Below are 26,048 nucleotides of genomic sequence, written 5' to 3'. Positions count from 1 at the left end.
AGGGAGACATCTGCCCACAGAATCAGGAAAGCTATGTGAGGGGATTCCACCCACCACTTCCAGCTTCCTACGGAGCAGCTAACAGCAGGAAGCCACCTGCAGACTGCCTGGCTGCCTGGAATCTGAACCGATGGGTGGGAGTGGCCGCGCCAACGCACCACACTGGCAGATGCACACACATGTGCATACGCATACAAGTAAACATGTAATCACTCAATCACAGAGTGACACACACGCACACAAACAAACACAAGCAGTAAAGTATGTCCTCACAGCAGGACAGTGAGGAGAGGAGAGGTTGGCGGCTAACCAGTGAATGTGTCATTGTTCCTGGTCGTAGTGGTGGGTGGAGCCGGGTGCGATTGTCATTCATAAACCGTTTAGTGAATATCAACACTGAAAAGATGAAGAGCACCATTTATTTCAGGCCTCCTAACACATTCATGCATGCACAATCTTACAGGTGAAGGTACCACTTTATGTAGTTCTAGTCCATCTGTAACATACAGTTTGCATGCAGAGCCAGCAGGCAGTGTGGCTTATTTCAGTTTGTCACAGCGCCTGCCCTGTCCAGCTCAGTACTCCCTGGCAGGATCAGCACTGCATGGTGTCTGCATTTGGATCACATAATCACAGTGCCCTGCTCTGTCCTGGCTCAACACACCATGGTTAAGCACAGTTTATATGCAGTTTAAAATGCCTAACCTAGCATGGTGTCTTATTGCAATGCAAGGATAAGGCCAGCTCAGACTGCTTCACATGATTAAACCTCAAACAAACTTTATAACCATAAAGTAAAGGCGAAGCAAAATGTGATACTGCTGAAGCTGTCTATAAATTCCAGCCCCACATGAGTATTTTTCCCATTCTAGTCTTCTGTAGAAGTAATTTCAATGGCACATCATCTATCAAAGTTGTTTCACTACTGCTGAATAACAATACAGTAATTACAGTTTAACTCTGCTGCTCAACAAAATTCAAAATGAAGTATAGGGGCATTGCTCCTAACTTTGTCACACAGATCATTCCTTTAAAAAGACAGTTTGCTTGAGAAAAGTCTAAACCCGTGGAGAGATTTTACAGAGAGAGACTGCCTACTGTTTTTTTATGACAGAAAAATAACTTGAGAAAGTACTGCATCTGAAGCAATGTAGAGAAGCCATTAAAAATGCATGATAAATAGCCTCTAATGGGGTTGTAGCTAACAGAAAAATCAGCGTTGTGCTGATCAATTAGTTTAATGGCTACATTAACTTATATATTTTAATTGTCAATTAAAACCAAGAACCCAAATGATGCATTGCTCTTCATAATGGTCTTTTAATGAGGTTAGATATTCATTTGCGTTTGATTCGTCAGCTGCTTACAGTGTCAGTCCTGCAAATTCTACTACAACAGTTGTAACAACTCAAGAAAATGCTCAGCAGCAATGAAAAGGCACTTCTTAATAAAAGAATATGCAAATTTAATGATGGCAGAGGTCTTGTAATAAAGCCCCACCAAATGTGATTTATGTGAAGCACAGTTCAGAAAGCATTCATACTCACATGTTGTGATGTTGCAGTCTTGTGCCAAAATCATTTTTTTCCCCTCATCAATCTACACTCAACAGGATAACATAATTTTAAAAAATGTTTGCAGATTTATTAAAAGGGAAAAACTGAACTCTCACACTGACCCATCTGGTTCCTTTACTATGATACTCAAAATTTGGCACCGGTACCTCCTGTTTTCTCTTGTTCACCTTTGAGATGTTTCTGCTCCTTCACTGGAGTAACCTGTGGTTGATTGGACATGATTTTGAACTAGACACACACACGTCTCACAGCTGATGATGCATAGCGCAGCAAAAACCAAGCCATGGCTGAGACGGGACTGCGTAGAGCCACAGATCTGGGAAAGAGTGTAAAACATTTCTGCTAGACTGAAGGTTTCCAGAGGGGTCTTTATAATTCTTAAATGCAAGAGGGACGCTTGCTGGAGCTTCCTACAGGTGTGACCATAACGCCAATGGTCCTTCTAGCTGAGCTTCAAACAATATGCATTAAGATAAGAGAAACTTCTAGATGACAGTTTCATATCGGACAGATGGAGTGAAAGTTTTCCAAGCATCTCAAGTACATTGATATCAATGAGAATGTGTAATCCAGAGTGTTCATCTTTCAATGGGACAATGAGCATAAGCAGTGGAGTGGCTTAGGTACAACTCGATCTATGTCCTTAAGTGGCTCAGTCAGAGCTCTGACCAAATGCATCATCTCTGGAGAGACGTAAAAATGTCCACCGACACACTTCAACTGATCTGCAGAATGGCAGAAAATCCCCAAAACTTGTCATGCCACACCCAAGAAAACACGATCCAGGGCTGTAAACGCTGCCAAAGGTGCTTCAACTAAATCCTGAGAAAACTGGGTTTGAAAATTAAATTCAGTGTGATGTTTCAGTTTTTCCAATTAAACATTTGCAAAAATTTCAAAAACTTTGTTTAGTTTTGGTGTAGATTGACGAGTAAAGACTTTAAAAGGCATAAGGCTGTGACATAACAAAATGTGAAAAAGTGAAGGGGTCTAAATACTTTCTAAAATAAGTGCAAATATAAATCCAATCTGATTTGTTAATGTAATTGGACTACAGTATATGGGAGTGTAAACGTGTGCTTCTGCCAAAAGCAGTCATGAAGGGTTTTATACAGGTTTAGGTTGCCACTAAAGCACTGCAGTACTTTATCATATTGTGACACATGTCCACTTTCTCTAACAGATTAACTACAAAGGCTGGGGGAGTATGGAGGAGGCGGGGGCTAATCTCCACCTCCACTCATTTGGCAGACCTTCAGTACAATCTGACATAAATTGTATAGGGGTGGTGGTCACTGCTATTTCTAGTGAGTAGCTCTTTGCCGTGTTAGTGTGGTGTTATGACTAAGCCATTATTTGTGTCCTTAGGAACAGCAGGTTGCCCAACGTGTGAGATGAGAAAATGAGTGTACTTAGAGCGGGTGTCCTGCCTGCTGGCCTCACCATATAATTTCACCTCTCCTTTCCCCCCTCTGTGCTCTCACACACACACACACACACACTCTCTCTCTCTCTCTCTCTCTCTCTCTCTCTCTCTCTCTCTCTCTCTCACACACACACACACACTCACACACACACACACACCAGAGGATGTGGGTGAAAATTCACACTCAGTATACCTATGCAAATTGCACGCAGCCTCATTATAGGCACAAACAAAAGCACAATAGATGCACGCATGGCTACACTGAATCTACAGGCATATCATCAAGTAAGACATATTCATGTTAACACATATATGTAGCACTGTATACAATACATGTAGAGCACAATAAGGTAGGCAATCATATGCTATAAGGTAAACAGAGCGAGAGGCTCCAGTTGCATATTGCCTGTCATTATTTTGTGCCTTTTTGTTGTATTATGTGACTAAGAGCACTGTACTGCAGACATGAAAGCATCTTCATCTCCTGCTATCATCAGGCAAGGCTCACACAACACACTATAGGCTCTTTGATCTAGAGTGGTAGCTAGCAAATGAAAACCATGGTGTAAAAACCTTCAGTTTTTCCTTGTGCCTCGCTGCAATCTATTGTTCTAAATACTGTTCCCTGGGAATGTGCAGCCATTAGTCAAAAAGTTAATTTGAACTGCTGACACTGTGCTGTCAAAACAGATATTATAGTGTTGTAGCTGCAGCAGAGGCATTCTGTTGTGGTGATACAACTGCCAACTTGCTCTGTTTTTAATAATCTATTTCTTTGTCTTCTGTTCCTCTGTAATTTATACATTTCCATAGAGATAATTTTTTGTGAAGTAAATGCTGTCCACCAAAAGGAAAAAGCTCAGCATGAGCGTGGGGGCAGTGTTACAATGAAAAATCTAATAAAAAATATTGTCATTGTGAAGGAACCTTCAGAGGATATTCATAAAGATTTCTACTTGTTCCTACAGTCCTACAGCCTGTCAACAGTGGAGTCTGTCATTTGGATGTCATGGGAGGACAGAAGCATCAAAGGGGGTGAGGGACGGGGATGGGGGTTGCAATATGCAGGGGTTAATCAAAACCATGAGCCGGTGATGCTAACACACACTTAAAGTAAATTTAGCGACATTTTAAGATGAGGGGGAGAGGAGAAAAAGAAAAAAATCTTCAGTTTGTCAAAATAAATGTGTCACACTCACTGCTTCCATCCTTTCCCATCTTCTGACGTTTTACCCCTTGCTGCTGCTGCTGCAGCAACTTGAAGTAGTGCTGTTTTTGCTCCCCAACATTTGAAAAGGTGCCCTGTCACCAGCTTCATGTCAAAAATACACTTCACTTACCTTAAAGAGGGTCAACTCCACAGAACTGTGGAGAGGGAGTTTGGGTAAGTTTGCAAAAAAGAAAAGAAAATGCTAAGAAAACAAAAGACTACAGTGCCTCAGATACTCACAGTACAGTTAGAGCCTATCATATGGCATGTATGAGCCCGTTTAAATAACTAAATTCATAAACAGAGCCACGTCCCCCGCACACACGCATCTACTGTAGATCCCTCTCCCACTCACTCATTCAACACTTCTTTCCCTCCTGGGTTGCCAAGGTAGCAGCCACTGTTGCAGTCAGGAGGCTCCCACTCTCAGTTCCCAAGGCCCTGCTTCCACCGACACACACACATAGACACACACTTGCCCACGTAAAAGCTCAGGGACACGAAGCGCACATACACACAGGCACACACGTAAACCACCCCCTCATGGTGGCTCCCTGAGCCTCGGGGCCAGTGGACTGCAGCCTGCAGTGTGTGGGCTGGTTGGCTGGCTGTGCAGCTGAGAAATACCAGGCAAGCTGACAGACAGAGAAGCCCCTTTAAGATTTGACTGTCACGTCAGGACTGCAGTGCTCACCCTACTGCTCCTGCTCGGGCTCCTTCTGAGAGCACACAGAGTGAACAGGCCCACAAGTCCTCGGCCGTCAATCCACCCTCAGCTCTGGCACACACACTGGGGACAGAGGGGCCCGTCTGGCTCTCTCCTGCCCAGGTGCACTGCGCTCGAGTGGAAGGCCGGGAGGGTGAGGGACCAGCCCTGAGGCAAATTCAGCCTCTGGATCTGAGGCAAACACAGGGGACACTCGCAACCTCTGTGTTCTATGTAAAGGGCACACAGAGTGGAATGAGAGGGGACAGAGTCGGTCTGAAGGGAGGGTCATGGGAGGAGCTGTGCAGCCAAGCGAGCTCTCAGGATGTCCAATTCTGGGTCCTAAGCAGAGGGAGGAGATTTTTTTTTTTGGGGGGGGGGTGCTATGATGATAGACAAGACATTATTGGGACCTGGGACTCTGAAACTTTAATGTGAGCCTGCCTGCTTGTGTCTGCACTTCTGAGCCAGGCAGCTCTCTTAATACCTGGCTTTGGAGATGTCAAATCCTTTTTTCATCTCTTTCCCTGTCAGCTTTGTTCACGCTATCTTCAGTCTTCAGCCCATTTCGGGTTCAGATGAATGCAGCCTGTATATGAGTTACAAACACTGCACCAGATCTCTCTCAGCTTGATTTCAATAAGGATTCAAATGTAATGTAAAAAAAAAAAAAAAAAAGCACACAGAGCTACATTATATTTGTGTTGTTTAGGTGCTCCATAAGTCCCACCATAAGAAGTATAATTGCAAGTTTTGTTCCCTAGTAATGATTTGAGAAACAGCTCACCGTGCAATCTGAACTACAAAGACGATAAGCTTTGCTCCAGAGCTCGTTGTCAATGTATATTTCATCAGCAACAATAAAATGTGGGTAAACTGAGGTTTATATGGTGAATATTTGATCTGCTACACGTTAGACTGACGGGCCGTGCAAAGGAGCTGAGCTCCACCCATCTGTCCTTGCAGATCAGGGTTAGATGCATATTTTATGTTTGCAATACTTGTGGGCGCATCTAATGTTCCATAGCAGAAATGGAACAACAGTGAAACTAATGGAAGTGTGTTGGCTGAACCACAGGGAAGTGCATGCAAAGCAGGGCAGATCCAGCAAACCTGAGATGTTTTTTGCACCTACAGTACAGTATATGATAGGTGTGCAACGGTTCACAAAACCCACGGTTCGGTTCACGGTTTTATTTAAGAAATGCTAAGAACAATTAGTTATTCACTGAAATAAATAACCTATATTTATCAATTGTGATTCTTACAAAAATTATATCTTATAAAATATAAAAGTAAAAATGTCTTATAAAGAATTAGTGCATACAAAATAATTTAACTTTACTACTTTTACAACCACGTTATTTACCAACAACATAAAGTGAAGCATTATCTTCATATGCATAGAAATAAGCGTCCCGCCACAGTCTCATTTGGGCCCGCCATAGTGTCTCAGAAAAAAAATATTATTATTGTGGTGTTTAACAGCGCTAAACGTGCTAATTGGTCGCGATTGCGATCATCACCCCCGCCCCATACAGCAGACCTATACGCTGCTAGCGCATCTTCTAGCGCATCTTCTAGCTCCGACTCTTTTCACTCGCCATGCTCACAAACGTTTCCACAACTGACCGGCTGATACAATTCTTTGCTTCTTCTTCTTGTTTACTGGCAGTGGCATACAGCTTCAGGCGCAGTACGGCCACCTTCTGCTCTGGAGTGTACTCGCTTCGCCTCGTTAGTAAATGAGAAAAAGGAGCAGCACATGCCTACGAACCGAACCGAGACAGTCGAACCGTTCGGACGGTTTCGTAAACCGTTCCGTCCCTAGTATATGACTAAGGTGTACCTGTCCTTATGTAAGAACTGGGTTCGCAGCAGGCTTTCACATGGCACTGAAGCTGCTGTCTGTCAGAGGTGCTCCAGCTTGAACTACTCCACAGCTGACATCACAGTCCATCTATTTTTCATAGCCAACATCTGCTTGGCTTGCTACATTGTCACTATGATTTGCATCAGCTCCCCTGATTCCATGTATAAAAACCAACACATGGAAGGTGACTAGAGTAGTGTGCACAAAAGGCTCCAGTCAGTGTGCTTTAGGATGATGTCTTTACAGGCTTTGATATAGAGATGAGAAGTATTTCATCTGCATAAACAAAAATATATGCGCTGTTCCCATTCTTACAGGGGGAGCAGCGTTTGCTGTTGGAAGCTGGCAATCAGGCAGAGCTGTGCCAACCTGAAGAGAAAGGTAACACAGGCAACCAGAACAGGGCAGATACACAGCAGCCAGTTTACTCAACAAGCAAATAAAATATTCTATCTATCTCCAGAAAATAGGGCTACTGAGATGTTGGCTACTGTAATTATTGGAGCAACACAAAGATTCAAAAAAAGAAAAAGAAAAAGAAAAAAGTTGTCTATATAAATACAACCCCCTGCCCCCCTCCTCTTCGTCTTCCTACCACTTCCCTCCCCAATGCAATCAATTCTTGTTCCAGCATGAAAAGCTATTTTCTTCTCCTCCATGTCATTATGAAAACAAATGCATTCATTTCTCCAGCAGAAATGCAGCTGATGCAGAAAAATGATCCCGAAAAATGACTTACTGACAAGGATCAGTCAATTCCATTTCTGTGTGTGTGTGTGTGTGTGTGCATGGGTATGTGTGGCTATTCCTGAGTGCTGATACAGTATATTGCAAGGTCCACATTAATTTTCCAAGCTCCCCACGAGGGTGTGTGTATTTTTACTGACATCTCAGTAAGGAGTGGTTGCTTTTACTGTTGCTCAAGATGCAAGCTTTCATACCAGCAATTTTCAGCTTAAATAGACTTTTTGCTCTCTGTAAAGAAAGGAAAACCATGAACAGAAAAAGCTGTAAGTGGAACCATCTATAGAGCACAGTGTCTCAAAACTATCATGCCCTTGACGTTTGTGTATGTCGTGTTCTCTCTGCCAGGAATGCAGGAGAAAAAAGCTAAGAGCTATTACAGTATCCACACTTAATTCAAACAACTGTTTACATGCTTGGGATATATCTTCTCTTTAAGAGACAGTAAATTCACAGGTGCAGGCCTGAGGCTTATGTGCAAGTGTGTGTGTGTGTGGGCTGCAGCTAGGTGCGTGAAAGATAGCCTTAAATAAAAGATTAACCTGCATGTCCCTGGCGTGTTATGAGAGCACCAGGCAACCGTAGTTGTGCAAGCAGGCAGGCAGACAGGAAGGTAGGGAAGCAGGCGGGCAGGCAGCCGTGTGGGGAGCAAGAAAGACACCCAGAGGTAGCTTTAGTACCAGCTGAAGTCAGCCAGGGTGACAGACGGAGCTGGAGTGTCTACGCCTGCCCGCACCCGCCTGAGCCTCACGCCACGCTGGCGTCATTGGAGCTGACAGGGGCAAGTACACAGGAAGCTGAGAGGACGCCGAGGACCTGTCTGTCTCCCCTACCTCTGAAAGGCTCATGTGCTCACACCTTGTCAGCAAATGATCACAGGTTAGTTAAGACGCCAACACTGACGGGAAACAGATTGTGAGATGCAAGCAAACAGTGATGAATGCTTTGCCAGAGTTGAGTGGATTTGTCTGCATTTGAAGTAATAAAGTTGAAACAGAAGTGCAGTACAACATGAAATGGAACGACTCTTAGATGCGGTGAGTACACCACAAAAATGGCTTGAATCGGTGAATTTGCTGTCAGAATTCTTTAGTCTTGTGGTGTATGAAATATTAACTATTTTTGAATTTATTTATATTCTTTAACTTTGTTCTATACTGTTCATGCTCTTCACTGCGTAATAGAACTTAAAGGCACGGAGGCAGCGGGGTCTCATTACTCCCATCAATATAAAAAAAATATGTAGCTACAGCATGCAAACTGTCCTCGAGACATTTTCAAATAATTCATTGAGAAAATTTCAGCATTGTTAAAAACAACTTTGTTTCTATCTGTCTTGACTAAATCAATAAAGCTGATTCAAGAGAGAGCAGAAATAGATCCCTCTTACATCGACACAACAATATATTTGATAGACAAGGAAGGGAGCATGTGTGTTCTTTCCACCTCCCTCTCACAAATCTGGCCTAGTCTGTTAATGACTGGGGTGACTGTTAGAAAGTATGAAGCCTCTTGGCAGCCCCTTCTGGAGGAGGGTAGGGTATAAGGGTGTCTGTGCTTTGTGAGCCTAAAAGTTTGTGCGAGGAAACTACACCCATGGGAGAGCGGAACAGGTATAAAACCACAGGGGGAGACGGAGGGAGGGCAGGATTTATTTTTAACTTTTTGCATTGATGCTAAGTCATCAGAGAGACCTTGTAGCGCAGAGCAGAGAACTACCCTAAATGCTTTCGAAGTGAGCGAGCAAACATTTCTACCTCTCTCACAGTCCCCATTTAGGACCTGAGCAGGTTTACAGCAATTCGGTTCGTTTTTCAAGTCCCTCCAAATATCTGCTGTTAGCTGGGTTCCTCACTGCTGCTTGGCAAATCACACTTAAGAGGAAAATCGGGCAGAGAGAGAACATGGTGATGGTGATGATGATAGCATGTGGTATCCCAGTGTTATTTTTGTACACACCATCCTCCATTATCCTCGTGTATCTGACTCTCAGGCTCCATTTTGTGGCCCATTACGGAGGAAGAGGAAGATGGTTCAAAAGAGGAATCATGGAGTTGTAGAAATATGCTTCAAAGAACGAGAGAGCAGAAGGAGGCAGAAGCAGCTGGGCCCTGGTTTACTGTCATCACTATTGGCCTTTTGGTTGTACTTAATCTATTACAGGAAATCTAATTCTGCCTTTCTATATCTGTGTATGTGTGTGTTTACTCTTTTTGCTTGCACTGCCTGCTATCCGAGAATGGCTTGGTGATCTCGACTGCCTGCCTGCCTGCCTGGTGCTCTTTAATGAGATTATCAGGAGAAGAGTGTCAGTAAGTAGGATCTAAAATGAAAGCCATTATGGAGCATTATCACAGAGCTACACTACCCCAAACCCCCCTCCTCCTGATCCATCTGCTGTATGGCCACCCACACAGCCACTACGCCCAGATTACAGCCACGATTAGCACCGCAAAGTGCTGCTTAATTTAAACACCTCTGGAGAACATGTGGCACTTTGCTGCATTGCTGAGTCGCAGCGCTTGAACACACACAGAGGGCAGAGATGGATTTCTCCTTGTGGAAGACAACGCATGCCGCGTTTCCACTGAAACACTTGATTTGTTTGGAGTGATGTTGGACCACGGGTTTGTGTGCATGTGTGAACTTGTCATGTCATACTGAATTCTTCACGTGGGCCTACTTACAACACAGTAGCATCAAGCCACACTGTTGTGTCTACGCCTACCTTTGAGCTTTGAGCAGTATGTAAACAGGCCATGTAAACTGTTTTGCTTCATCTGCCTGTCTCTCTTGGCTCCTCCGTTTTATCACTTTTGTATATTATTTTAACCATTTTACCATGATTACATTGTATTAGCAAATATTGAAGAAATTAAAGATGACAAGAAAACAAAAGCACAATATAAATTCAAATACAACATTTAGATTATAAACCCTATGACTTATATATTTAAGAATGAATAACAGTGTGTATGATTCACTATTATGCTTCAGAGGGATGATGTAGTAAAAGAGAAGTCCAGTCTTTAAGTCCCAGGATCAACCCAGTTGAAACTGTGGGAGTGGAAAGCAAACATCTCAATCACTTCCAGCTCTACAAGAGCTCAGCATCGTAGCTCACTTTCTTCTTTTCTCTTTTATTCTCTCCTTTGGAGGAATTGTCCTTGGGGATGACCAAATTCATCACATATTATACTACTGACTTCACTGGTGATTTTTATATTCAGAGAAAAGTGTGATCCTGTGTGGGTTGAGACAATCCTATAAACCCACTGTATGCCCCTCAAGTTGTACTGTATGGTGGCTGAGCAGATTATTTTCTTAGTTCATGAAAAGTTGATATCTTGGGAAACACAAGCAGCGATATCCAAGTACCACGTATAAACATTTTGCATTCTTTACCTGTGATCTTGTCGCGAACCAGCTTGCAGGACTCGATCTCGCCGATGCTACCAAACAGGCTGCGGAACTCCTCCTGGGTCATGTTCTGGGGCAAGTAGTTGACAATGAGGTTGGTCTTGCTGTCGTCGTTTGTCGGGCCAGTCTGCATGGGGGAGGGGCAGCCGCGGCTGTTGGTGGTCGGCCCGTTGGCTGTGGTGCCTCCTCCGCTTGGGCCATTTGTCACTGGAGCCTCCATGTTACTGATGATCTGGAGCAGGACGAAGAGGGACCATGGAGAGAAAAGGCAGGGAGGAACAGGAGAAGAGCATTGATTAGCAAAGGCCTCTGCACAGTATTTAACCATTTGGAACAGTGAAATTCAAGCACAACATACAAGACTCCTCCAAAATTACTTTTCTACAAATCATGAAGAAAGCATTTTGTTGCTTTCAACTAAATGTTTCTCTATCTGGAATGGTGTAACTTTTTACATTGTATTGTGCTGTAAATAATGAGAGAAACAGAAATTTTTCAACCATCACAGATTTACAGGATTTCGTATCTGTGTGATACAGTACCTTGACTTCAGGTATTACAGGGATAACTCAGTTTAACTTTTGTTATGTTCAATTTTCAGAGTGACTGCAGATGCATAAAAATTTGCTGAAATCGCTGGGAGGTAGTTTGTAGAAATGCCAGTTTTCAGTGAAGGAATACCTATTTATATTTGTAAGCAGGCATGCTGATACAAAATTAAGAAATTAGTAGTAAAAGAAATTACCTCTTACATTATGTCATAAATCATCAACATTTAATCAACACATTTCTAAACCTATTATGGAAAACAGACTAAACATATAGAAATCACACTCTACACACTACATGCCACATCTCTACACATTGAGAGGTACAATTAACAGTGGACACACACAGGATAAACGGCTAAATATTCCTGAAGACAGTGAGAGGAGAGAAAGTAGTTGTGTGATAACTGCTCAGGTTTGCGGGAGGGGACAGCAACAGGGGCAGCCCCTCCACTAAGCTACAGTATCTGACGGCTGATGCTGCTGCTGTGACAGAGGCAAAGTTTGGGTTTTCATATCTGGTTTTGCAGAGCATCACAGGATCAAAGTGTTAAAAAGGGAACTGTGAGGTTGGTGTAAGTGGGAAAAAAAACACAGTAAAAGAAAAAGGAAAAAAAAGGTGAGAGAAGGAGTGAGAGTCAGAAGTCGGGGGAGGAGGGACGTAGGTTGCACTTTGCTTTTCTACCGCAGCACTCTGTTACATATTTAATACAAATGCTTATTCAGAGCGAACATTATTCTCCAACAAAAGCACCATGCGAGGTGAAATTATTCATACATTTGCATAAAAAACATGTATTTTATCAAATGAATGGCTTTTGTTGCCTGTTTGTATGTGTGTGTGTGTGTGTGTGTGTGTGTGTGTGTGACGGGCTAAAATGGAAAGAGTAAACACAACTAATCTAATCACTAAATGGTGGGGAAGAGAAAACACAAAAACAAAGATGGAGGAACTGCTAAACAAAGGCATAGAGAGCATCATGGTTGACTGACCAAGACACCGTAAACTGACGGCTGACACGGTGTCTGTTCACATGGTTTATTATGTTGCACAGGTATTAGATCCCTATCCACTCTGTATTTAGTGGTAGCACCAGATGTGTTTCTGGTTCTGCATTACAGCCATAATAAACTACAGCAAGTCCCTGGAAAAATGTCTGTCCGTGTCCATGCCCGTTGGAGCAGCTCCCACGGTGTTGCTGTACGAGCACTGTAATGACCTAACATGCTGAAATCCAAATTAAGATGCAAATGTACTTTCATCTGATTCAATCAAATTTTTAAAGTCATCACTCAGATCTCTCCCTTTCCCCCCTCTGTTCAACCATTCAGCGCTCTCAGTCTATTTTTAACTATTCTAAAGTACACGCAGACAGGCTGCACTTGGAAGCGGGGCTGGTTTTAGCAAAAGCAGAAAGCGGCACAAGAGTCGTGTTTCACTCTATTTCTGGATTATCAAAAGAGTGGACCTGTGTTTCTAATAATATAACTCAAAGCAGAATTTAAAAATTTCACAGTTTGTCCAGAAATAGTTTTCAAAACCATTTTAGACGTTTACAATGTGTGTACTTATTGGCTTTAATCACTCCACTTTTATCTGTTACCTACAGTACGTGAAGTGAGAAATGAAACTGAATTCAAACAAATACAGCCAAACAACCAGTACAAATATGTTAATACTAAGATTAATATGGTAATATTGAATGTGTTATTTATTCAGAATATTAACTATTAAATGTTTGAAGATTCCTGATATTTACATATTAGTTTGATTCTGCACAGTTTACTTCAAGTCCAATTAGATGTGAGATTGTTTAGAGGCCGACCCTATTATTAAATTGTTAACTAAGTGTACCTCTTAATAACTTCCATCAATATGGGGTGGTGGTAAACGGGGGCCTTACAGAGGGTTGAAGCATCCATGTTTAATATGCCACCAGAACACCTTTAAAATGAGGCTGCTTTTCTTACTATTCTCTGTTTCTCTTTTCCTCCATCTGTGTGTTTAGGAGCAGCACCAACAAAATGTCAGTCTTCAAACAGCTTCCATCCTCTCATTTTACACACACGCCCGCACACATACACACACATGCACACTTCCATGCAGTCACACTCTGTGAAATCTGTAGCGAGTGGAAGATTGCACGCACGCACACACGCACCCACACATACACACACACACACACGGAGAAGAGAACAATGGCCCAATCCTACAGCAGAAAACAAACAGACAGGGAGATGTCTAAAAGCTCTCAAGATGAGAGCTGCATGCAAATTGTTCTTTTGACAGTATCCTTCCCTAATCACTCACCACTCTACCACAACATAGATACAGAGACAAACCGAGAAAGACAGAGGGGCAGAGAGAGAAAGAGCCGAGTGAAATGAGAGAATAGTATCTAGCCATAACAGAGTTGATTGGAGAGGGCCTTATTAAATCTGTTTACATTCCCTGCTGGGCTCCATTCTGTCAGGGAGACTTTCAACTCCATGGGACGTTTTCTGAGGAGTTTTTACACCAAAATGGCTGCCTCTAATTAACAGGGACCTGCCGAGTCCCGGTGGCCAATTATATTCCTCTCCTTGTCCGTGCCCACCAGCACTTGAGCTGCTCAGCAGTCCACTTCATGTTGGTTGTGAGCACTCTAGCTGTCCCTGCTCTCCCACTGTGGAGCCTAGTGCTGTGGACAGAACTCGCTGCATGTCCTGCTGACTGCGTACAACACACAGCCCCTCGCTGGCTCTGCAGCTTCGTCTACTCCTAACAGGTTGAAATGCTACTTGTGTAGGAAACACAACCAACACTGGGCTTCTTGCTAAGTGTAATACATGTGGACCATGTGCAGTTGTGCTAGAGCTATGATAGAAAAGTAAGGGGACACTCAGAGGTCATTCTTAAAAGTGGCATCTTAAGAATGATGAATCAACTATAGTTGCTATGAAGCAAAGTCTACGCAAATGCTAAAGGGTGCTTGAGTGCTCTGTAAGGTTGAGAAAGAAAAATCAGAAGCAGGAAAGCAGTGAGCAACTTCAGTTAAAGCAGATATCAGTGGCACGGCCGTTTCGGCTAATGCTGTGTTCAAGGCAGGCTTTTGAAACCGTAAGTTACAGCTTCAAGTCACAACTACGACTTGGTAGCGTTCCAGGTAACCCGTAGCTCGTGTTTTTACCGTCCTGTTGTCTGTGAAAGTTCCCTATAACGGCCACTCGTAACTTCCGACCCGTGAACTCGTACCAGATCGAACTGGTATGACTTCACAGGAAGGAAAAACACAAGGTACGAGTTTCCTTGAACGCACCATGAGTTAGCAGCCCCCGCCCTTGTCAGGCATCAATTGGTCCTCGTGCTACGTCACCACATTCACGCGCATCCCTTGGCTGCACACACAGCCCTTCATGCCGTTCTCTCCCCTCATTGGATAACACTTGTATCCCACAAGGGAAATTTTCTCCTCGGGTTACAGCAGAGCAGAGTGACGGAGAGACTCGTGTTTAGGCTGAAATACTTCATGTAAGTGATTGCTGACGGAAAATAGGACTATTTAGGACTTATATTAACAAAAACATTCCACTGATATCTGCTTTAAGTCTTGTGTGTCTGCAGGAACGAAGAGGTCCATTAGAAATGCCCACAGCCGCCTAATGAAGGCTAAACAGCATAGTTGATTTATAAGAGATGTATTTTAAATACTAAAACATCAATACATATATATAACTTGAGAAAATACTAACTAAACAGAGTGAAATGTGATTAATTAATCCTCAAAAGCATATAGCACAGTTGAACATGTCAGCAGCTGAATATTGCTTTTCACTCATCTCTGCACAACTTCCTTTACCCTTGCAACCCCAGTCCCCCCACCCCATTGCCCCATCCATTATTCTCTGCTCCATTTCCAACTGTCTCAGTCAGCAGCATCACCACCAGTGCTTATTTATGTAAACACAGTACAATATCAGATCGTATTACTTCATGGATGTGTAAAATGGCTGGTCCATCCATTTGGCAGCAGTAGTCTCCTTACCATCTTTGGCTGTGTCAGCAATCCCTTCTCTGCCCAGCCCTGGAGCTGTGGGAGCTCTGCCTGACGCCACTGTGTCTCTGTCGACCCCTATGGAGCGGAGCACAGGGAGGGAGGGACGCACAGCCCACCGTCAACATCATACACTCACTTTGCAAGGTTAGGGTTGGAGTGGGATTTGGGGAGTGGATGGGGGGTGGGGGGGAGTTGGGGAAAATGACGGCTCACTAGAAAAATACAGTAACACCCTTACTGTCGTTCCACAAGTCAAACTAAAACAAAGACAGGTGGCTCAGGAATTCTTTGTTTTTGGAAATTATTACCAGTTCGGATGATTGGTTTGTCAATGAGAAGAGGAATAAATTGGGATGATACAGATTTGAAAAACTGTGTGGCTTAAATTGTCAGAACATTTCTCCTTGAAATTGCCTGAAGACAGAAATGGGGGTAAAAATATATGATTTTTTCTGTCTTTTTAACCACTCTTAATATCTGCGTACCTTCATAGCAGATTGAATGAAACCGCATGCGTGTGTGTTGAAGGCAGCAGATTGGTGTGGTGACTGCAATGACCTTGGCAGAGTTTATAATGAGGGTTTCCCTCTTGCTCTCTGTGGGTAAACAAGCCTGTGGTTGAAGAGACAGAAATGCCACAAATGAGCAGGAAGTCTGTTCACTGGCTCTCCAGAGCAGGGGGCTTATATGCCTACAGCTATCCACAGATACTACAAGCAGCCAATTTAGCAGGAGAGGAGGAAGAGAGGAGGGATGACCTCTGCCTTCATTTACTCCTTCAGAGAGATGAAGAGAGGGAGTGAGGGATCAGATGGGAGGAGGAAGAAAAGGCAAGGGCTGAGTAATGGGGAAGACACTTCCAATACTTCAAAGAAAGAGAGAGACAGAGGTGGGGGAGGAAAGAGAGTCTGTACATGTTCTGTTGTCAATGTGTCTTGTAAACTTAGGCAGGAATGCATAATGGAGGTCTAAATGAGAGTGAACTGTCAGCTTGAAAGGGAAAAAGAAGATACAGAGGGGCAGAGAGGTCAGGGTAGAAGAGAGGACGAGGAATCTTGTTTGTACCCTCTGATAGTTAATGCTGGATATTTTGGGTGATCATATAGATATATGAAGTTGAGAGCCACCTTTGTTTTAGTCTGGTGTAGACAAAAAGGGTTACTGTTGAATAATGCTAAAAAATGAGAACACTCTTTTGTGTTACTCTAACAGGGACAAATGGGTCAGAAGCATTTACATATTTTTTGTTTAAATTTAAAACATACAGTACATTAATATTTTCAAGGTTTAGCAGTGTTAGGTCAACCTCATGTAAATCTGCCAAAGCTAGTGAGGTGTATTTATAACCATTATAAAAAGCCAAGAGTGGACAGTGCCAGGGATGGATACACCCCCGGGGCTCAGGTGCCCATGCTAGTTACAGTTTAAAGCCTCCACATACAGTATAGTGAACCAACATTCATCTCATCAAGAGGGTAGAGGACAACATACTGTATAGCCTGCATGTTAAAAAGACTTTTCCCATCCATTAAATATAAAGTTGAAAAGCTACCCTGAAAAAAGGAAATGTTAGGCAGAGGTGAAACATCAAAAGCATTTTTCACCCATCCCGAAAAAAGCCATCATTTTACAACATAGTCCTATGTCAGTGCGGAAGTGGATGGTGTGCCGCAGCAAGCAGACAGGGCAGTGTTATTGTAGCAAATGTGGTGACAGAAATGCAAGAAGCAGCAAGCAGATGTATATGATTCTTCATTTCAGCAGCTAACGTATAGTGCAAATGTCGGCAAAAAGGAATATTACATTTCTTAGGAGTGCGTTTAAGCTTCTGCATCCCATTTTCAAAACACTACTCAGTGCTCAATATTCAATGCTCAACCATTCGATAAAACAAACAGTCTCAGGCGCAACACACACACACAGGCACGCACGCACACACATTTTCATCTTTCTTCATATTCTCGCTGTCCTTGCGTTTATCACATGAACACACACATGTGCGTCTCCTGATCAAATCTCAAATAACACTGGAATAAGGGTGCAATGCAATTACATTCACCAACCATTGAGATGAAAAACTGCTCATGGATACATTTTCAATTATTCAGGGAATACATTTCAGTTGGTGCTCAGATGCTGGGAAAACTTATTATATAATCAATACACTCTATAACGCCATTAATATTTGATGCCACAAAAGTGCTTCCTGTCTCCTTGAGCTCCGGGCCAGTAGTGTCTGGGTACTGCAGTCAGATACTGTAGGACTAGCCTTATCCGCCTACAGCAAGGAAAGGGAGTGTACATTTGTTTTCCTCCACCAGCTGAAAATACCAAAGGCACAGATGGCTTTCTTTTAGATTTACTGTACATGATTGCATTTTAGGAGGCGTTCTTCCATACTGTGCACAAATCCCTGTCTTCACAGCACATGTCGCTCACAGTGCGAGCTGAAATTCAGATGACCAGTGAGGTTCTGTCTTCCTTTCCTGTCCTTTTCACCTTAGTCACTCCTCTGCAACTTTTACACCATCAAACCACCGCTTTATATTGCTGTCCTCGTGCAGGATACCCACCACCCCTTCTCTGACAGAGCTTAGACAATCAATTTACCCTGACTTGGCCAGGATAGATGGAGGCTGAAGAGACTGTGGAGTAGACAGTATGCTGCAGGATCTCTCCACTGATAGACACACTGCCTGGCAGCTACAAAATGGAGCCAGCATGCAACCATCTGACTTATTAGACTTCACCTCACCATCTTGCTTCTGATTTTATTTGTGGTTTCCTTATGTATCCTATGTCTTGTTTTTTTTTTTCTTGAAGTGATTTGACTTGATTAAAATAATTTACCATAATCACACTAAATAATTTGACCAAAAACATTTTCACATCCAATTTATTTTCATCCGAAGATACTTTAAAAATACTGACAGTTTATGCCATACAGTATGTCCCCTTCTTGTTTCCACAAAGTAGCCACACCAGAAACTATCAAACTCAGACTAAAACTCCTGCTCAGTCCCCTATAGTGATACTGAATTGTAGTTCCTATCAAACTGACTGAGACACACAGAGATTAATATGACTTTACTATCTCAGCTTCTCGGCCAGTCAAGTTCTCTGTAATGCTCTCTGCGCTATTGATTTTTATTTTTCTCTTTCCTCTCTCTTTATTCCTGGCCGACTCTCTCTCACCATCTCTCCACCTCCACCAGCATCTTCCGAGCTCTGAAATGTCCTGCAGGTCAGACGGATGCTGGGCCGGATCAATCAGGGAAAGTAATCTGGGACGCCTCATGCACGCAAGCACACACATTCACAGACACATCACAGATACTCACCAACACACACACACACACACACACACACACACACACACACACACACACACACACACACACGCATACACACACACCCCTCCTCTGTTGCACTCTGGTCTGCCTGCCTCCAGTCTCATCGATCTGCATCTACTTTACCAAATGGATTCTTCTCTTCTTCTATCCTCCTCCACCTCTTTTCTCTCTGCGTGACTCGGAATAATAAATGTTCCAGACCGTGCAAGACGTATATGTAAGCAATTTTTCATTTAACTTTGGCTTGACTTTTTTTTTCCCCTCATCTCTTCTTTTGCTGTTGTGATGTTTCAGTGAGATCGATGTTGCTTTCCCACACACTTCCTCGCAGGCCATGGCTAATCGGCATACACTTGTGTGGTGTCAGAGGTCAGGAGAAGACAGGATATGGCCAACTGCCGAAGGGTATGTCAGACAAGATCTATATAATAATATCAGGATTTATACTTCCAACAATTGTAGGGTGAGTCTGTTGTTATTATCAAATATTAAATCACTGATGTGTTGTTTGTTGTTTCTGAGGGCTGAGCAAGGTTTTGAAATGTTTCTAATTGAAGTGATGAGACTTGTTCTACTCTATTCAAATTTGGCTTAATTGTTTGTTTTTTTTAATCTGTAAACTTTTTTGTAAACCTGCTTAACGCAGCATTGCTGCATCATTCAAGGACAATGACAGTGGGGACCTGCAGTGCTCTACACATACATAGTCACTTTCTCTCTCACACACAGACAAAGTACACACAGACAGACTCACACACCACAGTCTCCTTTGCTTAGCCAAACTGTAGGCGGAACTGGAGCCATTTGTCCACTGGCTGAATCCCAACTCTGCACCAACGCATGCAGAAAATTGGTGAGCATCTTGACTCTGGAGATGACACTTCAATTTGTGCAGCTCTAGTGACTGGTGCTCTGCAGTTCCTCCTTGTGGGGGTGTGACATCAGCTGGACACCTGCCTAGCTGTTTGGCTGAAGCCTGGGGCACAGGGACTGGGCCTTGGAAATGAAGGCCTGGCCTTGCCTGTCAGCCCTAAGTCCCTGTCCCTCAGCCCCAGCCCTGGCCTGGCCTCTCAGGTCCTCATCACAGTTCCCCTAGTTTCGCTCCTGTGCCAGGAACAGTCCCTCGCTTAATGCCCCTAACCCCTATTTTTCTATCCAGTCCTCGGCTGCAAGTCAATGCAGTGCCATCATCCCAACAGCAGTCTTCTCTTGAACAGCATCAAATTCCCATCAACAGCTTGCCAGCCTTTGTTCGAGCTCTAGCTGCTGCGGCCAGCACCTCAGCTTCCAGCTCAGTCAAATCAGCAAGATGTCTCTGCTGTGCATCGCTGTCTGTCCTGCTGTAATCCCTGGGTGTGATGGATGGGAGCGATCACTGTCGAGGCCCTCAGCGAGGACATTTTGGTGGATTAAAGAGGCTAAATCATCGTCTCATCCCCTACATGGGATCCCATCCTTAATTAAATGTCATTAGTGTGCTTAAAGGTTTTAGCAGCGTTGATATCTATCTAACACGTAGGGCCTATTCAGGAAGTATTAGCCATGTTTTGTGGTAGCTAAGCATGAAAGTCATGTTGAGAATAAGAGTTAAGGGGTAAAAACAAAGCAGAGGCAGCAAGAACACTGTCAGCCTACAGTAGGCCTACATCATGCCTGTCATTTACTGTAACATGACAGAAAAGGTTGATCCTTCCCAACAGGGGCCTTTTTTCTCTGTCTTCCTTTTATCATAACATGAATACCATGTTTGCCACAACTTTGTTAAGATCTAACCTGGATACATTTACCCACTGTGACTGTTCTCTGAATAAATGTAAGTGACACTGCAACAAAGTCTAGAGCACTCTGATGACAAAAAAAACAAAAAAAAACTGCACTACAGTTCAGGGAATAGCTTGTGTTTCTTTGCAGGGCTCATTTCCGTGTCGAACTAAAGTAGCTTTTAGCTGGGCTGGGACAGAGGATAGAGGACGCGGAAACAGACAGTGAGGCAAGGAGAGCAGGCAGGCTGATCCATCTGAGTCAGCACTGTGTGTCATGAGCGAGGACACCTCCTCCACAAGTAGCTGGCAGGTGAATGCAACCATGCACCTGTGCAGGCAACCAGCCATTTTAGTGATGCTGGCTCCTATCTTTAGTAACATACACTAAAATACACTAGCACATACATAAGCAAACATATGCAAACATGCACAAATTCACACAGATTCACTCAACTGAACTATCCAACTCTACACAGTTACTGGGCGCACCTGCAATGTATTTGCCAGTGCTGTGCCATTGCAACCCACTATAAACAATCCTGTATTTCTCACTTGCTCAAGCCCACAGTCATAATTGCTGTGTATAAAAAAGTCCTTGAAGAACAAATTAACTGGCTATGGAAACCCTCCCAAAAGAGGAAAGCAGCAGGATAAGAAACTTGTAAACTCTACTGATTGAACTCAATTTTCAGTGTAATGCACAGTAGGATCTCTGATTAAAACTGGTTTGAAGCTGGAAGTGGTAATATTGGCTTTGTTGAGCAGGTATTTAAAAAGCCATAAACAGCCTGGAGGTGTACGATAAGAACAAAACCTACAGCACAGCACTAACACAGAGAACAAGGGACAGAGAGGAACACTGGCCCGGCTGCTGAGCAGAGGCAGAGCTCTTCCTAATCTAATCACTGTTTCCCCCATCAGCTGCATCTCAGACACAGCCTGCCTGTGTGTGTGCCCTGTGCGTGTGTGTGTTTCTGTGTGTCAGCCTTGCAGCAAAGCCACAGAGCTAAATCATATAGACACCAACCGACCGTTGTACTCATGAATTCATTCCACAGCCTTGGGTACTGTGTGAGGGTGTGTCTGAGTGTATGTTGGTGTGTGTGCATATGTGTGTGTGTGTCTATGTGTGTGCCTAGCTAATCTGGTTATTGATTCAGCTCTGAACCGGAGCTCATATAATCAAATAGCTGCAAGGGAAAAGGACAGCCGTCCGTCATCTGTCTTAATGAGTAAACAGTTTGATGGAGGCAATGAATAACTCGAAACTACATGTAGATGTAGAAGACCCTGCTACATCGCTGATAGAGACACAAGCTGAAACTTTCTATCTATCCTCTAGGAAATCTCTTGACAATCTCTCTGCTTTGCTGAGCCAGAGTGACATGGTGAAACATCAAATTATTTAATTTCTTTCTCTCATACAACAGGTATCCTCTCTGGTCCAAGCTATACTTGTAAGCCAGGTGTCAGTTGAATAATTTGCTACATTAATCGTCATGTAATCCAGATCCCTTTGTGCTTGTGATCCATCTTTTTAATCATCTGTCATCCCAGTGGTTAAACTTCTTCACTCACCTCCAAAATGCTATACAGGTGCTTTGTATTAGCCATTACCCAATCAATCTGGAGTTTGACTTTAAAATGTATAGTTAGCCAATCTTCTGTGAAAATCTAATCTGGGTGTAACTTGATGTGAGAGTGCTGCAGTAGGAGCCATCAGAAATGGCTCCTACTGCAGCACGAGGAGAGGAAAGCGAGACACAAAACCCTAAATGTATACCATCGCAGCTAACAGACGAGCCCCGTGGCACACCAGCTAAACCATTAAGTGTGGCGTGCATTCAAACGAGCAGATTAACCCCCCCCCTCTCCACATCCATCCCCCCTACTGCCATACCGTGCAGAGTAATTGAAAATGCCCACAGGAGACTATCTCTGCTCATATACTGTAGCATGTGCCAGGGAGGCAACATATAGACGGTGGCTGATTGCCATTGAAATTTCTGTAACGGCGTTTTGGTGCGAGAGCATGTGCAGAAGAGCTGTGCGTCTACGAGATAGTGCACATCTATCTTTCTACTGTTTCCATTTTTTCCCCTTTTTCCTGACTTGACAGGTGCTGTTCAACCCCACCGCTGACGTTAATCAGTCTTGATAAGCACTGGATATCACGTTCCTTCTATTACCACCTAGTTATACAATGTGCGGGGAGAACAGCTTCCCTGTCCATTGGAAAGGAATATGAGCTGATAGTGTGAAGCCATATACCTGTTGTGACAAACATATCTATTATCGGAATTACTATCTCAAACTATGGCCATTTAACTGTCCCTGAGTCTTAGCTTGTTGGCTGTCGCTGGTCTTATGCGTGCTACAAAAAAGTCAAACCACACTGTAACAGGAAATAGTCAGGTATCTACCTTCTTCTCTATATTCTCTCTAATAGATAATCTTTATTACGGACTCGGGTCCATTATAAATAAGAGAAGACAATACAAAGACACAGACAATACAAGATAAAAAACACCATCTTGGTTTTAAAACACATACAGTACAGGCACTTATTCCAGTGTCTCCAAAAACATGACAAGTATTTTGTATCACTGCGTGTAGCTAGTGCTACAATAATTCATGAGGAAATAGACATTTTGATAGTCAACTTTGGCATTATGATATTTATGTGCAGCAGTCCCACTCTTCAGAAGTCATTGACCACAACTGATTTGCACATGGACCATCCATATCCCCACTTCTGCTGCTGTGAGATTTTCTAGTGTCTTGGGATATGGCCAGGGTTGGGAGGGTTACGCAACATCTGTTCCACAAGAATACACAGTAAGTAAAAAGAGTAGGGCTGCCCCCGACCAAAGACTTTCTTGGTCGACCAATAGTCGTCAATTAGCCAACTAATCCGTGACACTACTGGGAGACTGACTGCCAGTGAGTGCTTTGGGACGGGGACGGGGCTCACGGAAGCACTCGCTAATCGTTGAAAACAGCAGTGATACGTGCTTTCACATCGGAGTCTCCACACCAGAAACGTCTGTAACAACATTCGAGTGAGTGTCACAACTTCCTGTACCTGGCCCTTCAAATTAAATGGGGTAGGTTCCTCATAAGCCTTTGGCTTCTTACCTATCCATTTCGTATGTACATATGTATGTATGTCATTCATACGAAATAAAACAATCAATCAATCAAAAAAAAAAAAAAAAAAAAAGGCCTATAGCCTTTCATATACTGTTCAATCATATTGATTTTGACTTAAAGCAGAAGTAAGCGATATTTATGTGTTAATATAAGTCTTAAATAGTTATATCTTCCGACAGCAATCACTTACATAGAGTGTTTGGACCGAAACACGGGTCTGTCAGTCACTCTGCTCTGCTCTGAGCCGAGGAGAAAACTTTTCTCGTATCCTACAAGTTTTATCCAATGAGGAGAGAGAATGGCATGAAGGGCTGTGTGTGCAGCCAAGGGATGCGCGTGAATGTGGTGACGTAGGGACGAGGACCAATAGATCCATGACGAGGGCGGGGGCTGCTAACTCCATCGGCTGACAAGACGTTATGGTGCGTTCAAGGCAGCCCGTAACTCGTGTTTTTCCGACCTGTTTAGTCGTACCAGTTCGATCTGGTACGAGTTCACGGGTCGGAAGTTACGAGTGGCTGTTATAGTGCACTTTCACAGGTAAAACACGTCGGAAAAACACGAGTGGGTTGCCTGGAACGCTACAAAGTCGTAAGTCGCGACTTGAAGCTGTAATTTACGGTTTCAAAAGCCTGCCTGGAACGCAGCATTAGCCAAAACGACCGGATCGCTTACTTCTGCATTAATTTTTACAACACACGGCTCCAAATATTTTTTTTTTTCTACGAGCAATCGACCAATGAAATTTTGGTCGACTAATGAGTTTTTGGTCAGCCAATGCTTGGTCAACTATTTGGGCGCAGCCCTAAAAAAGAGTAATGTTGAACAACAAATCAACCTCAGAAAGGCAAAGTGATCTGTTGTTTACATTTTTAATCTTACTTTATACACGGCTGTCATCACGTCAGCTGGTAGTGCTGCTGTGATCTTGTGATCGCAAGTCTCCAGCTGCTCTGGGCTCTGTAGAAAGTGTGTATGGAAATTGGGATCGCTCAACACACAGATCGAGGCTACGTGGTTGGTGGTTTCACGTGTTGGTTTGTTGTAGTGTTGTGCCGTAAACTGTTGCAATTTGTGCGCACTGTGCATATGTCTTGATAATCCTCATTATTATCAAATATACTGGTGATCTGATCTTTGTTGGTCGACCAGTAGTCGTCACTTATGGCGATTAGTCGACTAATCGACCGCCCACCTTGAGGGAAAAAATGTAAAAAAAAAAATGTTTTGCCCGCGGTCAGGTTGAGAATTAATTAATTAATGCTCGTGACTCCGGCCGTGTTGGGTCCGAGATTCAACAACAAGCCGGTCGGGTTTCACCGTTATTACCGGCAGTATGCCCGTTTATCACCAATAAACACAGTAGATGAGGAGGGTAAAAAGTTACTGAGCTCAGGCTGTGTGACGGGGGTGCGGGGGTGGGGGTCCGCGGCGTGGAGCGGTGCGGGCATAGACATGTCTATGGGTGCGGGGGTGGGGGTCCGCGGCGTGGAGCGGTGCGGGCATAGACATGTGTCTATGGGTGCGGGTCTCTGACTGCAGCGGGGACTATCATGGATCCGCTCCGTGACACTGAGACTGACCGCCGGTGAGCGCTGTGGGACGGGACCGGGGCTCAGACAGCACCCGCTAATGGTGACAGCGGTGATACGAGAGAGACTGCCGTGCCGTGTAAAAAAAAAGTGTCACGTCACGACTTCCTGTATCTGGCCCTTCAAAATAAAAGCCCCATAACCTTTCATATACAGTTCAGTCATTGATGTTGGCTTAATTTTGACAAGACACGGCTCCAAATGTTTTTTTTTTTTCCTGCGACCAATCGACCAATGAAATTTTGGTCGGCTAATGATTTTTTGGTCGACCAGTGCTTGGTCGACTATTTGGGGGCAGCCCTACAGATTACAGATGCCTTTTTTTGGTATCCTAATTATGCAACGCCCTTACGTGTAATCTGCTACTCCCGAAGCCTGTACAGTATATGGCACAGAGCAAGATCAGCCTTTTTCGCCTTGGTTAGTGTTGCTATTGACGAGGTAAGGCAGGCTAAAGGATGACGTGAGGGAGGCTGTATTATAGGCCCTAAAGTGTCTATTACCAAGCACAATGGTGCCATTTTGTAGCATGTTCAGTTGCATGTTCAATCTATAATTTATCTGGTTACAGCAATATATAAATGTTTAATATGTCAGAGGCGGTGAGGCCTGTCGAAAGCATGACCTTGAAACGTCCTTTAAACAT

At 43.6% G+C, this 26,048-nt stretch overlaps 1 protein-coding gene across 13 annotated transcripts in view; it reads right to left on the bottom strand.

The window, feature by feature from the left end:
- The window catches only part of elavl4 (ELAV like neuron-specific RNA binding protein 4), a 79,369-nt gene that overhangs the window by 30,826 nt on the left and 22,495 nt on the right, over positions 1–26,048 (bottom strand). For 12 of the 13 annotated variants that reach the window (XM_085774274.1, XM_085774271.1, XM_085774267.1 and 9 more), the window contains exons 2-3: positions 15,530–15,616; positions 10,942–11,188 (exon numbers count right to left, since the gene is read on the bottom strand). In XM_085774274.1, coding sequence (XP_085630400.1) covers positions 10,942–11,188; positions 15,530–15,532 — 250 coding nt within the window. In that variant the 5' untranslated portion in view covers positions 15,533–15,616. The remainder of the gene's footprint in view (positions 1–10,941; positions 11,189–15,529; positions 15,617–26,048) is intronic. The other variant, XM_085774273.1, reaches the window with a different exon arrangement.

The sequence above is a fragment of the Trachurus japonicus genome, chromosome 4, assembly GCF_045865225.1.
Source record: "Trachurus japonicus isolate A0001 chromosome 4, Traja_1.0".
NCBI lineage: Eukaryota > Metazoa > Chordata > Actinopteri > Carangiformes > Carangidae > Trachurus > Trachurus japonicus.
This window is presented reverse-complemented; position numbering and strand designations above follow the sequence as displayed.